This window comes from Ursus maritimus, unplaced genomic scaffold (assembly GCF_017311325.1).
Source record: "Ursus maritimus isolate PB19 unplaced genomic scaffold, ASM1731132v1 scaffold_22, whole genome shotgun sequence".
NCBI lineage: Eukaryota > Metazoa > Chordata > Mammalia > Carnivora > Ursidae > Ursus > Ursus maritimus.
Window position 1 is genome coordinate 19287830 of NW_024424675.1, and position 20339 is coordinate 19308168.

At 50.1% G+C, this 20339-nt stretch overlaps 1 protein-coding gene across 1 annotated transcript; it reads left to right on the plus strand.

The window, feature by feature from the left end:
* Window positions 1-1368: 1368 nt before the first annotated feature.
* Window positions 1369-11916, plus strand: DDRGK1 (DDRGK domain containing 1). The gene is made up of 9 exons (XM_008703435.2): window positions 1369-1543; window positions 2702-2905; window positions 4616-4728; window positions 4955-5056; window positions 7599-7721; window positions 8009-8047; window positions 10630-10686; window positions 11196-11244; window positions 11616-11916. Exons 1-9 carry the CDS (start codon window positions 1453-1455, stop codon window positions 11780-11782), a joined length of 945 nt encoding a protein of 314 aa, XP_008701657.2. The 5' UTR covers window positions 1369-1452; the 3' UTR covers window positions 11783-11916.
* The last annotated feature ends 8423 nt before the right edge of the window (window positions 11917-20339 follow it).

Consider the following 20339-nt stretch of genomic DNA (forward strand, 5'->3'; position numbering starts at 1 on the left):
GAAAAGAGCAGTATAGGGGCGCCTGGGTGGCACAGCGGTTAAGCGTCTGCCTTCGGCTCAGGGCGTGATCCCGGCGTTCTGGGATCGAGCCCCACATCAGGCTCCTCCGCTGTGAGCCTGCTTCTTCCTCTCCCACTCCCCCTGCTTGTGTTCCCTCTCTCACTGGCTGTCTCTGACTCTGTCGAATAAATATTAAAAAAAAAAAAAAAAAAAAAAAAAAAAGAAAAGAGCAGTATAATGAGCCCCAATATACCCATTACCCAACTTTAATAATTTTAAACATTCGCTATTTTTATTTCACCTATCCTGGCCTACTTGCTTGCTTAAAATTTAAAAATGTAAATTATGAAATATTCCAGAGTTACAGAAAATAATAAAATAGAGGCTGAAGTTCCCACTATTCCAGCTTAACAAATGTTAAAATGTTCACATGGTGCTATCTTTTTTCAGATCTTCCACTTCAGACCATTGGTCCTTGGATCTTTGTGTTACTGCACACATACTGCTACAGCAAATTACCAGTAGTTGCTGTTTACTTTTTCAAGAATCTTGAGTTCACATACTGTCCCCCCAGTTTTTTTTTCCAAACGACTTTACTGAGGTATAATTAGTTCCTAGTTTCTAAATAATTCTTAAGAATTAAAGGGAAATTTAAATTCCCTGTGGGTACTTAAATTTTGAGTGCTCACTGTGGAAAACTGGGTCACTAATTCTCGTATTAGTCTAATAACGCTAATTTTATGCTAAAATAGGTACAAAATTGCAGGTCTGGGTAAAAAAATATATCACAGTTCATTTAAATATAAGATTTGGGGGGCGCCTGGGTGGCTCAGTCGGTTGAGGGACTGCCTTCAGCTCAGGTCATGATCTCAGGGCCCTGGGATTGAGCCCCACATTGGGCTCCCTGCTAAGTTGGGGAGCCTGCTTCTCCCTCTGCTGCTCCCCCTGCTTGTGCTCTCGCTTGTGCTCTCTTCTCTCAAAATAAATAAAATATTATAAATAAATAAAAGATTTGGTCTCTTCATTTACGAAATCATATGTCACAGATACAGACAAAGCTCTGCCCCAATCCCATCCGTTTTTTCCTCCTCCTAACATCTATCCTGAAGTTGGTGTGTATCATTCCTAAGCATCTTTTTGTACTTTTTCTACATATGCATGTTTCTATAAACACTCTTGTGATAATGCTTAATGCTTTTAAAGCACATATAAATGTCGCACTGCACAAAATCGTTTGCGATAATTTCCACTTATGAGTATTTGTATGCCCCCCAAATTCCTTTCAGAGTAAAAAATCGAGGCGTCTCTACGGAGTGTGCGGCCTGGGCGGGGCCCCGGCTGGTGGGCGGAGTCTAGAATGGAAAACGGGAGGGGCCATATGGCCGTTGGGCGGAGCTCGGGAGATCCGGGGCCTCGGGGTGGAGGCGTCGGTTCCGGCTGGAAGCCGTCGTCATGGTGGCCCCCGTGGTGTACCTGGTGGCGGCGGCTCTGCTTGTTGGCCTTATCTTTTTCCTGACTCGCAGCCGAGGTCGGACGACAGCAGGTAGGAGATGCCGCCGCTCCAGGGTTGGTGGGGCCGTGTTCTCTAGACTCCTGAGCCGTTGTAGGCCGTCGCACCGCGGCGCATGCGCTGGCATGCCCGGCTGGGCTGACGAGTAGCTCGGCGCCGGATTGCGCTCGGCGCGCTTCAGGCCACCTGCGCGCCTGCGCATACCTGCGCGTTGCGGAGCCGGCGACGAGCCGCAGTGCTGCTGTCCCAACTCGCGGACGGGATGGCAGCGCCCCTACACCTTTCTGCTAGCCTCAAGGACAGCCTCACTCAGTCCCTCTCTTCGCCACCCGGCACTCTAGACCCACAGGGGCCCGTCTCCTGGCTGACATGACCCCACCCCTTATTGGGACTGTCTGTGCGCCCCCAGGAGAGGCCGCAGGGGTGTCCCCTCCCGCCCAGGGTGGCTCTAGAGCGGATGCCAAGAAGGGGGCACCTGAATGTTTTGTGCCTACCTATGATCTGTAACTCCCTGAAGCTCCCTCCCTACCCTTCAAAGAGAGCACCTATGCACCCTCCTCTCCTGCACCCCGACCAGGAGCTCATGTCATCTGTCTACAGAACATATAACGCTTGTCATCCTCCATCCCCCATTTCTTGTCAGTATACGGGTTTGTGTATATGTCTCTCCCCCTTTCTGGGCCCACAAGCTACTTCAGAGCACCTACATGCTCCAAGGGCAGGGGAGAGAGAGCTGAGGTAAGGCAGATAGTCAAGAAATCTTCCTGGAAGGGAAGACTCAGCCCCCAGGTGTGCTCCCGGTTGGCATGCCTTATAAAACTATGGCAAGTGGTGTTAGGCAGGCAAGAAATAAATGCAGTCCTGCAGTGGACATTCATATGTGGTCTGGAGAAATCAGGGTGAGCTTCCTGGAGGAGGTAGGGCTTCATCTCCTGCAGTTGGTAGTCATCTGACAGGCCAGCTGGAAAAGTATCAACAAAGGCAGGAGGGAACGGGTGATCCTGCTGCATAGGACCAAGGTGTAGGTCTGGGTTATAATGGCCTTTATGATCTGAGAATTTGGAGCTTTGTGCTTCAGGCAGCTGGAGCCTGGAGGAAGTTGAGTGGAGGGTGAGGCTACCAGGGTGCTGCTTCCTGCCAATAGGTGGGTTGGGCTGCTAGACAGTTGTGTGGTTTGTCTCTTCCCTACAGCTGGTCAAGAGCCATTGCACAATGAGGAGCCGGTAGTAGCAGGCTCAGTGGCCCAGCTTCGGCCCCTGGAGCCCGAGGAGCAGAGAGCCGGGGGCAGGCCCCGGCGCCGGAGGGACCTGGGCAGCCGCCTGCAGGCCCAGCGTCGAGCCCAGCGTGTCGCCTGGGCAGAAGAGGATGAGAATGAGGAGGAAGCCATCATCCCAGGTGAGAGGGACCTGGCCTGGAGGAGAAAGGGGCTGGTTTAGGGCATGAAGGGACTTCCAAAGCTGGGTGGAAGAGTGGGGCGTGGAGCTACAGTGTAGGAGACATGTCTGGGAGCCACAGGATGGGGTTGGGAGAGGGGAGACTTGGGACCCATCTTTTGGTCCCAGAGGCCAGCAGTTCTGGACCCTGACCCCTATTCTGTTGGGCCAGCCTCTCTTCCTTCATTTTTGCTTTCCATGTCTAAGCAAGAGGGCAGGGGTCTTCAGATTGACCTAGAGAGTTCCTCAGCCCGCTTCTTAGATCCCAGCACCTTACTGGTATGGGCACAGTCATTTTTTGAGAGCCTCATTCTAGGGCTAGGGTACTTAGCCAAAAGCTTCTGCAGTTCCTGAGGTGAGGTCACCTATAACCCTAGAAGGGTTTGGGATGGAGACATTTTGTTGACAGAACTTCCATAACCCTGGGGCGCCTGGGTGGCGCAGTCGTTAAGCGTCTGCCTTCGGCTCAGGGCGTGATCCCAGCGTTCTGGGATCGAGCCCCACGTCAGGCTCCTCCACTGGGAGCCTGCTTCTTCCTCTCCCACTTTCCTTGCTTGTGTTCCCTCTCTCACTGGCTGTCTCTCTCTCTCTGTCAAATAAATAAATAAAATCTTTAAAAAAAAAAAAAAAAAAAGAACTTCCATAACCCTGAGAGACCAACAGAGCCCCTGGGATTGTGGGAGAAAATATCTCTTTTCCAGTGCTCAAACCTGGCTTGAGCCTGAGGAAGGGGCATTTGGGGCTTTTGCCCTTGTGCTTTTGGGAATTAGCCCCTTTGGCTCAAAAAAGAGGCAGTCTGTGGTGCCATCCCTCTTGTTTCAGACCTGGAATCAGACATCTCTGCTCCTTGAGCATCAACAGGTCTTTTTTTTTTTTTTTTTTAATTTTATTTCTTTATTTATTTGAGAAAGAGCCTGCATGTGCATGGGTATGCATGGGAGCACAAACAGGGAAGAGCAGAGGGGGAGGGAGAGAGGTAGGGGCGGGGAATCTCAAGCAGACTCCACGCCGAGCGCAGAGCTGGGCGCGGGGCTTGAGATCGTGACCTGAGCCAAAATCAAGAGCCGGACGCTTAACCAACTGAGCCACCCAGGCGCCCCAGTATGGCTTCAACTTTTAGCTGGCCCTAACTTTCGGTAGTCTTGGATTGGAGCTGTCTTTTTGGCCAGGGGCCGAGCCCAGAAGCCTCAGCAGTTCCTGACCACAGTGAGGACAATTTCAGTTATGAGGAAGGGATACATTTCCCCATGCGGCCGTCCTTCCCTGGAGGTTTGGCTTAGAGACAAATCCGAGAACTCTGCAAGCCCAGACATCCCTGCCTGTGATTTTCAGATGCTTGGATATTGGAACCTGACACCTCCCTTTTTGTGGCTATGCAGCATCTAAAGTTACTGTCCCCTTGCCCCATGATTCCCTCACCTTTCCCCTACCTTACCCTCTACCCTCAACACACACACACCCCCCCACACACACACACTCTCACATACACACGCTCAGAGTGTTAATCTCTGAGTTCATGGTAGATGTTTTTGGAGGGCAGAGCTGGGCTAGTGACAGTTGCAGGTGAGAGGAACAGGATTTGCTGCCATGTGGAGAGGGACAAGGGGTAGGGTGGATCCATCATCATCAGCCCTCTCCAGCACCTGAAATGTCTTTCTTTGACCGTATGCAGCCCAGGAGGAAGAAGGTATCGAGAAGCCAGTGGAAAGTCACCCGTCAGGGAAAATTGGAGCCAAGAAACTACGGAAGCTAGAGGAGAAACAGGCGCGAAAAGCCCAGCGTGAGGCAAGCAGGAGGGTTGGGGTGCAGCTCTGAGAAGGGCGAAAGGGTCCTCCCTTCCTCATCCCCTATGTCAGGCCCTCCCCTCGGGTTCTTTGCATGCTGCTCGCCTGACTGCCTGTTAACAGCCTTGGTCCATGGTCTGGCCCAGGCATTGCCCCCAGCCTGTTTGTGAGGTGGGCAGGCACTAGGTGGGAGTCGGGATGTGCTCCCTATGAAGGCCTCTCTCCAGGCAGAGGAGGCTGAGCGTGAGGAGCGGAAACGCCTCGAGTCCCAGCGTGAGGCAGAGTGGAAGAAAGAGGAGGAGCGGCTTCGCCTGGAGGAGGAACAAAAGGTAAGACTGACACCCCCCCCCCATCCTGACTTCTGACCCCTGAGCAGGCAGCCTTGCTTCTCACGCCGCTCCTCACAACTCTAACCTAGAAGATGGGCCACGGACTGGATTCAGGAGCAGTCCCTGGTTTATGTGGTCCCTGGACTCTAAAAACAACCTGTATGAAACTGCTGCTGGAAAGCAGAGCCGGAGCTGGGGATTTTTGTGCAGGTGGTTTATTGAACATGCCTGAAGCATTTAAAGAAAATTGAGATGGTTGGAGTGGCTGAAACAAGATAAGCAAGGAGAGAAGTCAGAGAGGGAGTGGGGTCTGGATCCTATGGACCTTGAAGTTGTTAAAGGTCATTGTAAGAGCTGATGGATCCTGCCTGGCCTGTTTAGGGCCTGGCCTGGAGGAGATGGATGCTCAGAGAATGGGAACCACACAGTAGAGGTGGTAAATGAGCATTCGTTTGCCAGATGCGTCTTTCTTTCTGAGAACCGGTGCCCAGGAAAGGGAACATCACAAAGGTGTGGTGTGTATAGAGAGAGAGCCAGGACTGCCCCAGTTAGGAGGACCTAGCTGGTGCCTTTGGCCTCTCACTGGCCCTGCTGTCCAGGGAGCCTGGATGGCAGAAGACCTGGGTTTGGGTGCTGTAGCAAATGGACCGGAGCACAGCAGAGAGGAGGCATTAGTGGGGATTGTTTACCTTTCTGAATGGTGATCCTGCTTGTTGGACCTTAAATGTCCTGGGGTTCTCCTCCCCTGCACCTGACCTGACTGTGGTATATTTCCCACAACTGATATCGATGCAATGTCTTAACTAAACCCCACACATTATTCGGATTTCAGTAATTTTCCCCTACCATCCCTTTCCACGGTCACATCCAGGACGCCACATTACGCTGTCTCCTTAGGCTCTTCTGGGTTGTGACATTTTTTTAGATTTTCCTTGCTTTTAATGATCTTGATAGTTTTGAGGAGTATTGAGCGAATATTTTATAAAATATTTCTCAGTTTGCTTGACTGATTTTTTTTTTTTTTCTCATGGTTAGACTGGGGTTAAGGATTTTTGGGAAGAAGATCACAGGTGAAGCGCCGTTCTCAACGCAGCATATGAAGGATACATGTTGTTAACTTGACTTGTCATAACTGACATTAACCTGGATTGCTTGGCTCAGGTTTTCTTTGCCAGATTTGTCTGCTGTAATGTTACTCCATGCTTCCTGTAGTTCTTTGGAAACAAGTCACTATGCACAGCCCACACTGAGGGGGTGGGGAGTTATTCTCCACCTCCTCGAGAGCAGGGTATGCAAAGTATCGGGAATTTTTCTGTACAGAAGATTTACCTTTTCTTCCCTGTGTATACATCTGATTCTTTGTTTATACCTACATGGACTTGTGGTTATTTGTTTAGTGCATTGCGTTACGGTCCTGTACTATCTTATTTATCTTGTTATGTAGGTCATTGGGAGCTCTTGCAGTTGGCCCCCGTGTACCTTTGACGTAACCTCATTGTTTTGGTTTCTGAGTACTGTCTTACTTTTTGGCAGTACAAGATGCTCCAGGCTTATTTGGTATATTCTCTGTCCCAGCTTTAGCTACATGTTTTTAAATCTTTTTGAGAGCTCCGGAAAATAGGATGACTTGGAGGGAAGCTACGGCACGAGGTGGTGGTGATGATGGAATGACATGGATGGACTGAGTTTTCCGGAAGTTGAAGGCAGAAGTGGTAGATAGGACTTTATTTCTGACCAGCTGGCCAGATGGCTGTGTGACTCACTGAGCCAGGGACCCAGGAGGAAGACCGGACGTGTGGGGAGTAGATCACAGAGTCTTTCTGGGACGTACTCAACTTGAGGTGCCTGTGAGATGGCCCAGTGGGTGTGTCACGTGGGAGGAGAGATTTGGGGGCAGGGGTACAACTGTGGCAGTCACTGGCAAGGAGATGGTTGTTGATGCTGTGGGCATGGCGAGGTGGCCTGAGGAAGGGTAGGGAGGAAGGGGAGGAGGGAGGAGGGACGGGGCTGAGCAACGGAGAAGGTGAGGAGAATGGCCCAAGGAGCAAGAGGAAACCCAGGAGACGGGATCTGCCAGCCACACGAGGGAAGAGGAAATGGCTCTCCCTGGCACCACTGAGAGGACAGGGTTATGGGGCTGATGGTGTCCTTTGGATTTGGTGGGACGGCGGGCATGGGTGAGACCGGAGCACTTGTTTTGGTGGAGCTGAGTTTCAGAAGGCAGACTGGAGTGGGCAAGAGGGGTCAAAGGAGCCTGGGTGTTTGTGCACGAAGTTTGGACATGAGAGGAAGAGGGGGGTGGTCGCTGGCAGGATTTGAAAGGCGAGGGGGCCGAGCAGCACCTGTCTGCGAGGTCATGGAACTGATAAGAAGGGGGGCCTCTGCCAGTAGCTCAGCTTGGGGTTGAGGGAGCAGTGTCTTGAAGGAACTCCGTCCCCAAGAAAGGACTGGACTGTACGCCCTGCTGCCCCGTGGGGGCCGCAGAGCCCAGAACAGGGATGGGGTGGGCACCCGCCCCAGCATGCCTGACTCTTGTCCGCAGGAGGAGGAAGAGAGGAAGGCCCGGGAGGAGCAGGCCCAGCGGGAGCATGAGGAGTACCTGAAACTGAAGGAAGCCTTCGTGGTGGAGGAGGAGGGTGTGGGCGAGACCATGACTGAGGAACAGGTGGGCCTGCTGCCCCTGGAAAGCCCATCCCTGTGCCCACCAAGCCCGCCACCGCATCCCAGACACCCCCTGGTTCCTTGCTTGCCGCCCTTGTCAGGAATTGAGAGGTGGGTGGGCATCAGGCCCCGCAGGCTCTGGTGGCCAGAGGCCTCGTCCTCAGGAGAGGTGTGCCTCCGAACCCCTCACTGTGGGCAGCTGTGCTTAGGCAGATGGCAGGCAGTGGGTGGGCATAGGCGCCGGTAGCCCCTGCACGGGGGACACTCATCCTGATCTCTCTGCTCCTCTAGTCCCATAGCTTCCTGACTGAGTTCATCAACTACATTAAGGTAAGAAGCCACGGGACAGAGCCTGGGCGTCAGCTCCCTGCCTCACGAGCGTGTGTGTGTGTGTGTGTGTGTGAGAGAGAGAGAGATATGTGCCCTCTCTGGACGTGGAGGGAGTGGACCTGAGCCAGGGCGATCAGCGGCTCGCTGGAGCTCACACAGCAGTGGGCAGGGGACCCGGGAGTCTGAGCTGCCCAGTCCTGGCCAGAAGAGCCCCTTCTTCTTTGACAGTGGAAAGGGACCTGGTCTGTGTGGGAGGCCTGAGCCTTCAGTCAGTTCCTCACATTCAGGGCTTGACAGTCTCCCTGCTCCTCAGACCCCACGCTCAGTGAGTCACTGTGTTTTCAAGTTTCTTCACATGTGTTTTCTGTCAGTTCTGTCACCCTGAGGCTCCGCTGAGTTGAAACAAGCATCCCCTGCCGCGTGTTCCTGACCAGGAACGTGGGTCTTCGGGGAAACAGGGTGATGTTTCCTTTGGAATCCAGGGCGGGGCAGCACGTGTGTCCCCTCCGTCTGTAGCCGTGCCGGGTTCCGCTCCGGGTTGCATAAGCACGTCCTGCTTTGCTTTGCTGCTAAGCAACTTCTTTCCCACGAAGGATGCGACGAGGGGAGAGGTTTTCAAGTGCAGCTCAGAGGTGCAGAGGCGGCTGAGGGAAGGAGTGCAGAGGGAGTGGGGGCGGTGGTGGGGGTGCTACTAGGGGGTGCCAAGGAGCCAGGCCTTGCATAATCCTCCCCCCACCTCTTCCAAAGGGAGCAGGGTTCAAACTCCTCCCAGTGGTAAGGGGCTGGGCTCCTAGCCTGGAGCCCCGGTATTCCTGGGGGTGAGGGGAGAGGTCATTCCTCTCTGATGGAACCCATTCTCCACCCTGGCACCCTCGAGGGCTGGCAGGACATCTCTCACGCTTTCCTGCTGTTTGGAACTCACCATCCCCACCTACCCAGCGGGCAGTGACAGGTCTTGAGTCTGTCCTCCAGAAAGCCCTTGTCCACCAGTTTCTGCTTGCCCCCCTCCTCTGCAGAGACTTGAGTAGGCCCCGGGGGCAATTCCAGCCCTTACTTTCAGAGGCTCTCTAGAGAGGCCGTTTTCTGGGGGTTCTCCAGACTCTCTGGACTGGAGAGGTCTTTCCAGCCCGTGCAGGCTGACCCTCCTAGAGCTGCTGTCTGCAGGAGGAGGACTTCCGGAATTCAGCCCACCTGCCTTCTTCCAGGCTGCAGGGGGATGGGCCCTTTCATCCTAGGGTTCCAGAACTGGAGGCATGTTTTTGTGCCGAGCGTAGTGGGTGTGCAGCGTAGGCCTAACCTGCTCTTGTCCATCCTCTCTCCCTTCTGAGCACGGCTGAGTGGGTTGGTGTGTTTTTCTAAAGGCACTTTTGGCCCCTCAGGCCAGGTCTTCAGGGACACCTGGGGTGACTCCTGGTCGCATTCTGAGCTGTCACTGAACCTAGGGCCTGCTCCCTGCTTTGTAGGTAGAGGCCAGCTGGCCAGGTCACCTTGGGCTGGCCGCCCCCGGCCCGCCCGCCACTCACTTGCGTCCCCGCTTGCGCGTTCATTTTGGCACTTTGAACAGTCACATGCCATCCGCAGCTCAGGAGGCGCCACCATATCACTCCTCCCCCAGCCTGTTTGCTGTGGAAGATGCTGGAAACGCAAAAGACCGCCTTCTCTCACGTCACGTGCTGTCTGTCTGTGGGGGAGGCAGGGCAGATGCCGGTGTGGGACCCAGCGGTGGCCCTCGGCCACACCCCCACCGGGAACTGAAGTTTCTGACGAGGGTATGAGGGAAGCACGCGGAACGTGGCCGTGCGTGCAAAGCCCTGAGCAGATTTAGTGACAGTTATTTTAAGGGTGGACACAGCGCCTCAACAGCGTGAAGAGGATGGTGAGCAGCGTGGCATGTCGCGGTGGTGGGGTCTAGGCCGAGGGGGCAGTAAACAGAGGGAAGACAAGAACGAGCTCTCCTGCTCCTGCCAAGACCCTGGCTCGTCGGGGCTTCCCGTCTGCTCTCTTCTTGTCCACATTCTCGCCTGTCTTCTCGCCGGCTGTGAGCTCAAGGGCAGGAACTATGTCTTGTTCACCACGGCACCCCCACACCTCTCAGCTCCTTGTCCTGTCAGATCTTCAGCAAACACGGGTCCTAGTGACAGTTTTTTAATAAGCTTTGGCAGTTGTCAGCCCCTCCATCTCTGGTGCTTCCCCTTCCAGCCTGTTCACGATGTTAAACTGATATGGCCGGATGCGGAGGAGAAGGTCACAGCTGTGCTCGACTCTCCATGGGTGTCTGTCCCAGCATGGTCCCCAGGCCCGAGATGTGACTCATGGGGCAGGTGGCGGTTGGGGCAGATCCCTCCCAGTAAGCAGGGTCACGAGAGAGTCGATGAGTGAGTGTGTGTGTGTGTGTGTGTGTGTGTGTGTGTGTGTACACGTATAGGCAGTTGGAAGAGCGTGTGAGTAGTGTGTGAGGGAAACAAGGCTCTCCCATGGGAGCACGGAGCCTGCTTAGCCAGCCACCCAGAGCAGAGCAGGTGGGTGTGCCAACCTCAGAGGACTCCCATGCTGACAGGCTTTCTCCCCTTCCCTCTCTGCAGCAGTCCAAGGTCGTGCTCTTGGAAGACTTAGCTTCCCAGGTGGGCCTGCGGACTCAGGTAAGCCCTTCAAGGTGGCCTGCTCCGTGGAATATGGCCACGGGGTCTGTACGGCTGTCAGAGGGGGACCGCCTTAAAGATGGGAGTCTTGATGCCCTTATGCAAGAATAGACTAGGAATTTTTTGGCGCCCCAGGAATCTTGTCTTTCTGCTAGACAGAGGAATAAGAAAAAAGCTCAAACCCCATCACTCCAGCAGCCCCTGTAAGCGAGGCAGCCCAAACTCAGTTACCTTGACAACTCTCTTGCAAACAGGCTGCGCCAGCCTTCACGGCCAAATGTCCCCACCACGCCTCTCCTGCCTTGAAGAAAGCCGCTGTCGGGGGTCTTACAGTGCTCTGGGACCAGAGCCCTGTCTCCCCTGAGCCCCTCCAGAGGAGAAGCAAAGAGTGACATTGGGGGTGGCCATGAGAAGGAGAGGAGGAGATTTGACTGTGGTGGGAGGGAGAGTGCAGCTGTCTTCTGGGACAGCAGTGCCCATCTCTGCTCTGAGACTTGTTCTTCTCATAGGATACCATAAACCGCATCCAGGACCTGCTGGCTGAGGGGACTCTGACAGGTGAGGGGATGAGAGTCAGTCACCATAGGCCCTGGCCCTGGGGAATGTCTAGCCACTGAGGGCCTGCAGGGATTTGTTGCAGAGGCAGGATGACCTCCCTCTCAGCCCTGGGTGGGAAAGTGTTGTGCAGGAGGGGTGCTGAGCAGAGGGACATGCCCAGGCCTGGGAGTAGCTCAGGGCGACAGGGACAGGCAAGGAAGCCTGATTTGACTCGCATGGCCAGGACTGGATGAACAAGGGGAGCCCAGGCGGGTAGGCAGGCCTGGAAGGCTCTGAGCCAGTTGTGAAGGGGTGGGTGGGTGGGCATTCTCCGGCAGCAGTGGGGAGGGGGCCCTAGAGGGCTCAGCCCTACAACCGTCCTGTCCCCACAGGTGTGATTGACGACCGGGGCAAGTTCATCTACATAACCCCCGAGGAACTGGCTGCTGTGGCTAACTTCATCCGACAGCGGGGCCGGGTGTCCATCACTGAGCTTGCCCAGGCCAGCAACTCCCTCATCGCCTGGGGCCGGGAGCCCCCTGTCCAGTCCCCAGCCTGACCTAGCCCTTCTCTTTTGGACGGGGAGCTAGCACAACCTACCTGGCCCTACATCTTGATCCCTCCCCACCACCGTGGGGGAGAGATGGGAGGTAGCCAGGCAGTTAAGGATTAAAGGCCTGTGAGCACTGCTGAGCTTGGTGTGGCTTGATGTGACAGAAGGCCTGGCCTGGGATTCCAGATGAGCAAGTGAAGTCTAGTCCTCAGAACATATCTGGGGGGTGGGCGGGAGGAGCCCTGCGGAGGCAGATGAAAATTCCATTCTTACCATGCGTTCATTTGCTGAAAAAGAATATTGAGCATTTACTGTGTTCCTTTGTATCCTACGAAGATGAGGTCTTTCTCTCCCTCCCACCACTTCCCACAGCAAAAGTGAGCAGCCTTAGGGCAACACCTCTCCTATCTGGGGAGTGAGATCTCACTATTGGTTATACGGATGGTTTCAGGAGCCCTACGGAGGGCTGAGAGCCCTTAAGGAGAGGAGAGAGGTGCCAAGGATAGAGTGCTAAGGAATAAGGAACATCAGCCTTTGAGAGGGAGGGAAGAGCGGTCAGGGAGGGACAGAGGCCAGGCAGGTGGAAGGAAGCGAGGAACCTGCTTGAGCTGGTTAGAGTTGTGCAGTGGAGAGAGGCACTTCCTGTAGTCTGTCCCATGAATTTAGCTCTCCACCCTGGACAGAAAGTTGAAGCGGTGTGGGTGATTCCACCCACTGGCGGATGGAAGGACCATATGCTCAGGAGTGGGTGTGTGATGGCATGGGAGAGGTGTATCTCCTGTAGGGTCAGTCCCTCTGCTTCCTGCGGCTGTCATGGCGTGAGCACCCTGCTGTGCTGCAGGTGCGGCATGGGTTTAAATGGGTATTTTTTATGCAAGGTTGGCCCTAAACATAACCCACGTACCTCCCCTGGTGCCTGGCGGAGGAGGCGGCTTTCTGTCCCCACCCTGGAGGAAACTGTGAGATGGTGACGGAGACAGGACTTCAGGCTGTAGGGTAGAGCCTCCCTGAGTGTCATCAAAGAGGATTTTGACTCACTCGGGGCCATAAATATTAACTAGAGTGCCTAAATTCCAAGTGACGCATGACTGCTGCTACTGTCAGCCGCAGGCACTCGGAGTCACCTGGAGCTAGGAAGGGCCACGTGCATTGTTTGGAACGCCATCTGGGAGCCCACAGTCCAGTAGGAGAGGGAAGAAACAGATAAAGGTACTGACATTGTGAGAAAGAAACATAAAATTATAAAGGGAAGAGAAAGCTTCCAGTTTGAGTGATGGTTCTCAGCCCTGGTTGCTCATTAGAAGCCCCTGGGGATTTACCAACAGTCTCCTGCCAGGCCGCGTCCTGAACCAGTGGAATCAGAATCTCGGGGGTGGGACCCCGGAGGCATCAGTGGGAGATACCAGCGTGTGCCTAGGTGGAGGTGAAGGTGGGGTGCAAAGACAGGCCATCAAGTGACAAGTAATTAAAATCCCCACCGGAAAGGGCTTCTCCCTCGAGCAAAGCAGCTGCTCCAGGTCTCCTCCACCCTGTCCCTCCGCTCTTGGCCACTGCCATGGCCACTGCCATCCAGGCAGCGGGAGGACTGCAGCAGCCCCAGCTCCTCATTCCACCCTCAGGACATCCCACCCTCCGTGCCCAGGCCAGGAGGGAGGAAAAGGCACATCCCTTTCTCACATCCTGGAATCCTAAAACCCTTATGTCCCAAGGGCTTAGTGTAGAGGAGAAAACCTGTGATCCTTTGTGCATTTTGTAGTGATCAACCCACTAATCTAAGAAACTTATCAAATGAGCAGTTCTTGAAAGAGTGATAGTATTTTTCTAAGTATGTATAAACCACTTTCACAATAAATGAAAACTTTCAGGTTTAACCACTTGTAATTTTTCAAGCATTTAAACAACTATTACTTAAATACTTCTCAGCATTTAAAGTCCCCAAATTTAATGTATAGAATTATTTTAAATGCTTTAACATCTCAAACAATAGACCAGACAGTCTAGTAGTAGTAGAACGGTGACATTACTGATCTGTGTATGTAATACTGAAACTGATCATAAACATCTCAGTACCATGGATTTACATTGGCTTATTCACTAGCTCTGGTTTTATTTCTTTTTCTTCCTGAGGGTACAGTTCTCACTTCTCCTGGAGCCCCAGGGTGATTATCTCAGGTGGCTGAGAATATATATATGAAAGATGAAGCAGGGACCCAGGACTTGACATTGACTGTGACCCTGAGTCTTTTAGTTGTGTGGCCCCTTTTTCCCTTAGTCAGTGGCTCACCGACTAAGCCTTCCAGGCGCCCCACAAGTGCTTATTGAAAGTTTCTCATAACAAAAAGCTTAAAATTAAACACAAGGGGGGGTGCAGGCACCTGAGTGGCTCAGTCAGTTAAGCATCTGCCTTCAGCTCAGGTCATGATCCCAAGATGCTGGGATCTCCCTCCTTGCTCAGTGGGGAGCCTGCGTCTCCCTCTCCCTCTGCCCCTCCCCCATCTCGTGCTCTCTTGCTTGCTCCCTCTGGCTCTGTCTCATAAATAAATAAAATCTTTAAAAGTAAATAAACACAAGGGGGCCTGGCTGGCTCAGTCGGCAGAGCGTTTTGACTCTTCATCTAGGGGTTGTGAGTTCAAGACCCATGTTGGCATAGAGATTACTTAAAAATAAAAATTTGTTTTCAGTTTGAAAGTAGTCGTTTATTAATTGACCAGGTTACAAAAATAATCATGGTAGGGGCGCCTGGGTGGCTCAGTCGTTAAGCGTCTGCTTTTGGCTCAGGGCGAGATCCCGGCGTTATGGGATCGAGCCCCGCATCAGACTCCCCTGCTGGGAGCCTGCTTCTTCCTCTCCCACTCCCTCTGCTTGTGCTCCCTCTCTCGCTGGCTGTCTCTCTCTCTGTCGAATGAATATAAAATCTTTAAAAATAATAATAATCATGGTAGATACCTTAGTTCGTCCTTCTAATAAGCCTGTTAATCTGGTCGTCCCTGTTGTCAGCATCTCCACCTTCTACCAAATGGGTGGTCCTTTTCTTCATTCCCCCTCATGGAGAAGATAATTTGAAGGGCCTAAAAATAAAATATTTTAAAAAATAAATAGGGGCACCTGGGTGATGCAGTCGGTTGAGTGTCTGACTCTGGATTTCAGCTCAGGTTGTGATCTCAAGGTTGTGGGATTGAGCCCTGTGTTGGGCTCTGTGCTTGGTACGGGGTCTGCTTGATAGTCTTTCTCCCTCTCCCTCTGCCCTTCCCACTCATGCTCTCTCTCTAACATAAATCATTTTAAAGTAAATGAATAAACACAATGAGCCCTAGATGGCCTCATGATCCTGGCTCGAGGTAATCAGAAAAGGGGCTAAAAAGCTGGCCCTGCGAGGCCACCCGTAGTCTCCCATGCACCTGACAGCTGAGTGACCTCCAGGCTACACGGTGGCACCCGTGCAGGATGCACGTTGGATATCTGTAATGCAGAAATTATTTAATACATTCAAAGTGTGTTTAAAAAAGCAAAACTAATGTACTCTAATCTACAGAGAGCCTACTGAGTATGAGGCAGGATGCTAAGCACCCCAGGGAACTGCAGTGAGCAAAACATGACCCAGTCCACAAGTGGGGGATGGGGCAGTGGTACTAATCTGATAGGGAGACCGGCCAGCAGGTGCCTGGCCAAACACTGATATACGAAAGGGACCGGTGGCTCACAAGCAGAGGACTTCTGGGCTGAGGGGAGGACAGGTGCGAGAATGTAAAGGCTTGTGATTCGCTAAGGGGCTGTAGTGTTGGTTGGAGGAACCGGAAGCCTGGGGCAAAGGACAGAGAAGGTGGAAAGGGAGGTTGGGACCTGGTTGGGAAGGGCAGGGGTTGCTGAGCCCAGAAATACTGATATTTGGTGAAGGGAGGGGTGTTTAGTTAATTAGTGTTTTGAATGAGTAACTTTTTTTTAAAAGATTTTATTTATTAGAGAGTGCGCAGAAGCAGGGGGAGAAGCAGGCTCCCCGTGGAGTGGAGCAGGGAGTCATGCAGTGCTCGATCCCAGAACCCGGGATCATGACCAGAGCTGAAGGCAGCTGCTTAACTGCCTGAGCCACCCAGGCGCTCCAAGTAACTCATTTCTTAACCCTTCTTTGCAGTCATCATATCCCACAAATCATCATTACTCCATCAGCCCCTCCCTCCGCACCCTCATTGTACCATCATCAGAGGGTACCACCTCGAGCCTTCACAAGTGCTTGCCCCAAGACATCTGCAATCCCAAGCCCCAGCCCCAAGGTTGGAGATGACTATTCCAGTAAGGCTGTGTTTTTCAAACTTATTTGACAGTATCTCTTAGTAAGAAATCCAATTTCTATTGAGGACTTAGTCCATGGTTCTATGCCGTGCATAGAGATAACTGAAGCTAAGGTGTCCTAGGGCTTTGCTTAGTAGTATGGTTAATGTATGTTGATATTTGCTTCTCTAATCTGTACCACTGCTGATGGTGACTACATTGATTTCATACCCCACTAACAGAACTCAGCCTGCAATTTGAAAAACAGGGTTCTAAGGAGCCTGTTCCTTTTACATTGAGGACAGGGCCAAGGATCAATATCTGGGTACAGAGTTGTGTATCATACATAACTTGATAGTCACAGGGTTGTACCAAAACCAATTTAGACTACAGTAGTGACACTGAAACATAGTTCTACTTGGTTTATCCTGACACCATACATAATTTTTAGTTTATTATACATTATTTGATTACTCATTACAGCAAAATGGATAAGGCAACCCTAGAAGAGAACCTATCAAACACCAATACTGTAACATTAAACTTGTGTAAATATGACCTTTTGCACACAACCTGTTAGATTTACTGGCTGGTTTAAGTAATTTTAACTTTCCTGACTTACATTTCTAACGTAGTGATATAAAAACACATCCATAATAATACAAAAACTGAAACTAGTAGTGCTCCAACTATTGTAACTGAGCAGCTGAGATTTAATACTTCTGTTGCTTTATTTCTCTTTATTTTTCATCAACGAGGTTAGGCCATTTTGTAGTTGAGCTAAACCCTGTGGTTTTATAGAACAGCAAAATCGGGCGGACACAGGCTTGATGTCTACTTTGGCAGGTATCTTTATGTATTTTGTAGTTAGTGCATATTGCCTCGTATCAAAATAGACCATAGTAACAAATAGGAATAGATGAGAAATTATTGAACATATAAGCCATCATTGCTGAATTGTAACTCGAGAGAGGAAAAGTTGACAAGTGGTAAGGGGAAGAACACATGGAAAGTTTAGGGCCCGAAGGCAGGCAATAAAAGTCTCACCTAGCCGCCTCATTTAGTCTGCAATGGTATCATCTGCAATGTAAAAAGTTAACAAAGAACGCTTTCTGATAGACAGATTTACCCCGGCTTTTACAAAAATTAAATCTGGCAACATTTTTGGAGTCTGCATGTTTCTGTAAAATTGATGGAAGATTTGGGTATAACCATAATTCCATGATGCAGTAATCATTATTCTGCTTAGGACCTTTAAGAAGAACAACGTGCTTCACAAATAGATGTGAGCTCATAAAACTTAAGATGGTGGGTGGTAGGGTGGTGGCTGGTATTTTTATGCTTTGTTTCTAAATATCTTGCAATGAGGTTTACACTGTATAGATACAGATAAGTTTCTTTGTTAGTATTATATAAACAAAGCATCTATTATGTGAAAACAAAAGAAAAATGTTAGGGACCCTTGAGAACATAAAAGCAAAAACCATCGTCTATTGGGAAGAATGTGCGATTAGTAAAGAAGAGTGGTTAAAAGGAGAATACAGTCTAGTAAGTTTTTAATGTTTTTCCCTTTTTATTTTTCAAGGGTCCGCTCCCGTGGGTGTGTGTGTAAACATCAGCTCATCAGCCTATAAAACCCCGTGTAAAAGACCCCAGCATACTTGAATCATAAATGTTTCAGTTACAGTTTTATATTGGTCTGGATAACCCCCAAGACCTTTACTAGTCATGCCCAGGAATTTTTGGCCCAATTCCAGAAGTTTTTATTTCCTCATAAAGCAAGCACAGCTGTAAAAAGCTTTAGTACAAACATCCAAACTTAAGCATGGATTAAGGTGCCTTGTCTGCTCCCCCCGCCCCCCATTTGGCATTTGGAGGTCACTCCCCAGTCATCCCAGAGGAGCCCCATGTCCTCTTCTGGATAACTTGATGGGTAGGACCCCAAAGGGTCAGATTGTCTGTTAACTGGTAGGTTTTCATTTGCATCTGTTCAGTAACAGGAGGGCTAGAGATGTTTTCAATGGCTTGTTGGCCATTTGTATTCCGTGAATGATTTATTTCTCTTTTACCCATTTGTCTGTAGACCCGAGGGTTTTTGCAATTTCATTCATCATTCAACAAATGAATGTTGAGTGTCTGTTATGCGTTTGCATTAGTTTTCTAGTACTGCTGTAACGAATTACCACATACTTAGCGACATAAAACAACACAAATTTCTTATCTTTTAATTCTGTACGAGTCCAACATGGGTCTTACTGGGCTGAGATCAACATAGAGCTGTTTCTTTCTGGAGGCTCTCCTCCATCTTCAAGCCACATCCCTTGGCTTGTGGTCCTTTTCCTCCATCTGTAAAGCCAGCTACCTTGCATCTCTAACCATTCTTCCACAGTCTCATGTCCCCCGCCCCCACTGCTGCCTTCCTCATCCACTTTTAAGGATCCTTACGATTACACTGGGCCCACGTGGATAATCCAGGCTAATCTCTCTCTCTTTTTTTTTCAAATAAAGATTTTTAAGTAATTTCTACACCCAGCATGGGGCTCAAACTTACAACCCTGAGATCAAGATCCCATGCTGTACTAACTGAGCCAGCCAGGTGCCCCTCATCTCCCTATTTTAAGGTTAGCTGATTAGAAACGTTAATTCTATCTACAAGCTTTATTCTCCTTTGCCATGTAACCTAATGTGTTTATAGGTTCAGGGGATTAGGACTTGGGTATCTTTGGGGGTTCATTAATTCTGCCTACCAGAGTATTAAGATGGGGATATGAAATTTTTTTAACTTATTTATTTATTTATTTGAGAGTGAGAGCACATGGGGGGGGGAGAGAATCTCAATAGACTCCCCACTAAGCATAGAGCCAGACTTGGGGCTCCATCCCACAGCCCCAATATTATGACCTGAGCCAAAATCAAGAGTCAGATGCCTAACTGACTGAGCTACCCAAGTACCCTGGGATATGAAACTTAAAATATCCTGTCTGCATAGATGCTACAAGTTAGTGGGGAAGACAGATGATTACTCAATCACAATTTTCTTCCTTTATATTATTTTTCAGATTTTGGTATTAAGATTATTCTACCTTTATATAATGAGTTAGGGAGCTTTTCATCTTTTCCTCTGATTTAGAATGATCTCTTTATAGATTGGATGGAACTCAGCTGTAAAACAGTCTAGGGCAAGTGCCATTTAAAAGGGTAAACCTTGAACAATATTAATTCTTTTTGTAGTTATTGATCTTACTAAAAACTAATTAAAATCACGTTTAAGTAGCTTTTTCAATTTAAAAGCTTTAGTTGGTGCATAAAAACAAGAAAATACTGAAAAAAGAGCTCATTTTATTATACACAAAATGTCCACATCCTAGAAACCTCGATTTACACTTGGCTTGCTCCCCCACCTCCAAGTCTTTAACTTGAATGTCACTTCCTCGGGGAGGCCTTCCATCTTATTCAGAATTGGGATCCCCTAGCAATCTCAACTTCTCCTTAATATTTGCCATTTTCTAATCCACTATATAGTTTACTTACTGTCTCCTCCCACTAGAATGCAAACTCCCATTGGGACAGGGGTTTTTGAGCAGATATTTAATATATTAATAGCCTGCTGTTTCTAAATTTTCAGAGCTTATTCACCTGTTTATTCTTCCAAGCAAACTGCATTATCTTTTCAAATTTTTTTTTAACAGAAGTAATACAGGCTTGTAAAGAAATGCGAACATTAACAGAAGTGCCTAGAATCTTCTCTCCTGCCCTCCTCCATGCAATCCCACCATCTCAAAGTAGCCACTATTAATAGTTTGATGTGCATTTTTTTCACTTTACTATGCAGGTACATATATATTCTCACTAAAATAATAGAAGATGGGGCACCTGGCTGACTCAGAAGAACATGTGACTTTTGGTCTCGGGGTTGTGAGTTTGAGCCCCATATTGGGTGTAGAGATTACGTAAATAAATAAATAGATTTTCAAAGACTATATTTAGGGGCACCTGGGTGGCTCAGTCATTAAGCATCTGCCTTCGGCTCAGGTCATGATCCCAGTGTCCTGGGATCGAGCCCCGCATCGGGCTCCCTGCTCAGCGGAGAGCCTGCTTCTCCCTCTCCCACTCTCCCTGATTGTATTCCCTCTCTCACTGTCTCTCTCTCTCAAATAAATAAAATCTTTATAAAAAAATAAAAATAAAGACTATATTTATTAGAGAGAGCAAGCGGGGGGTGGGGAGGAGCAGAGAGAGAGGGACAAGCAGACTCCATGCTGAGTGTGGAGCCCAATTCCGCTTGATCTTATGTCCT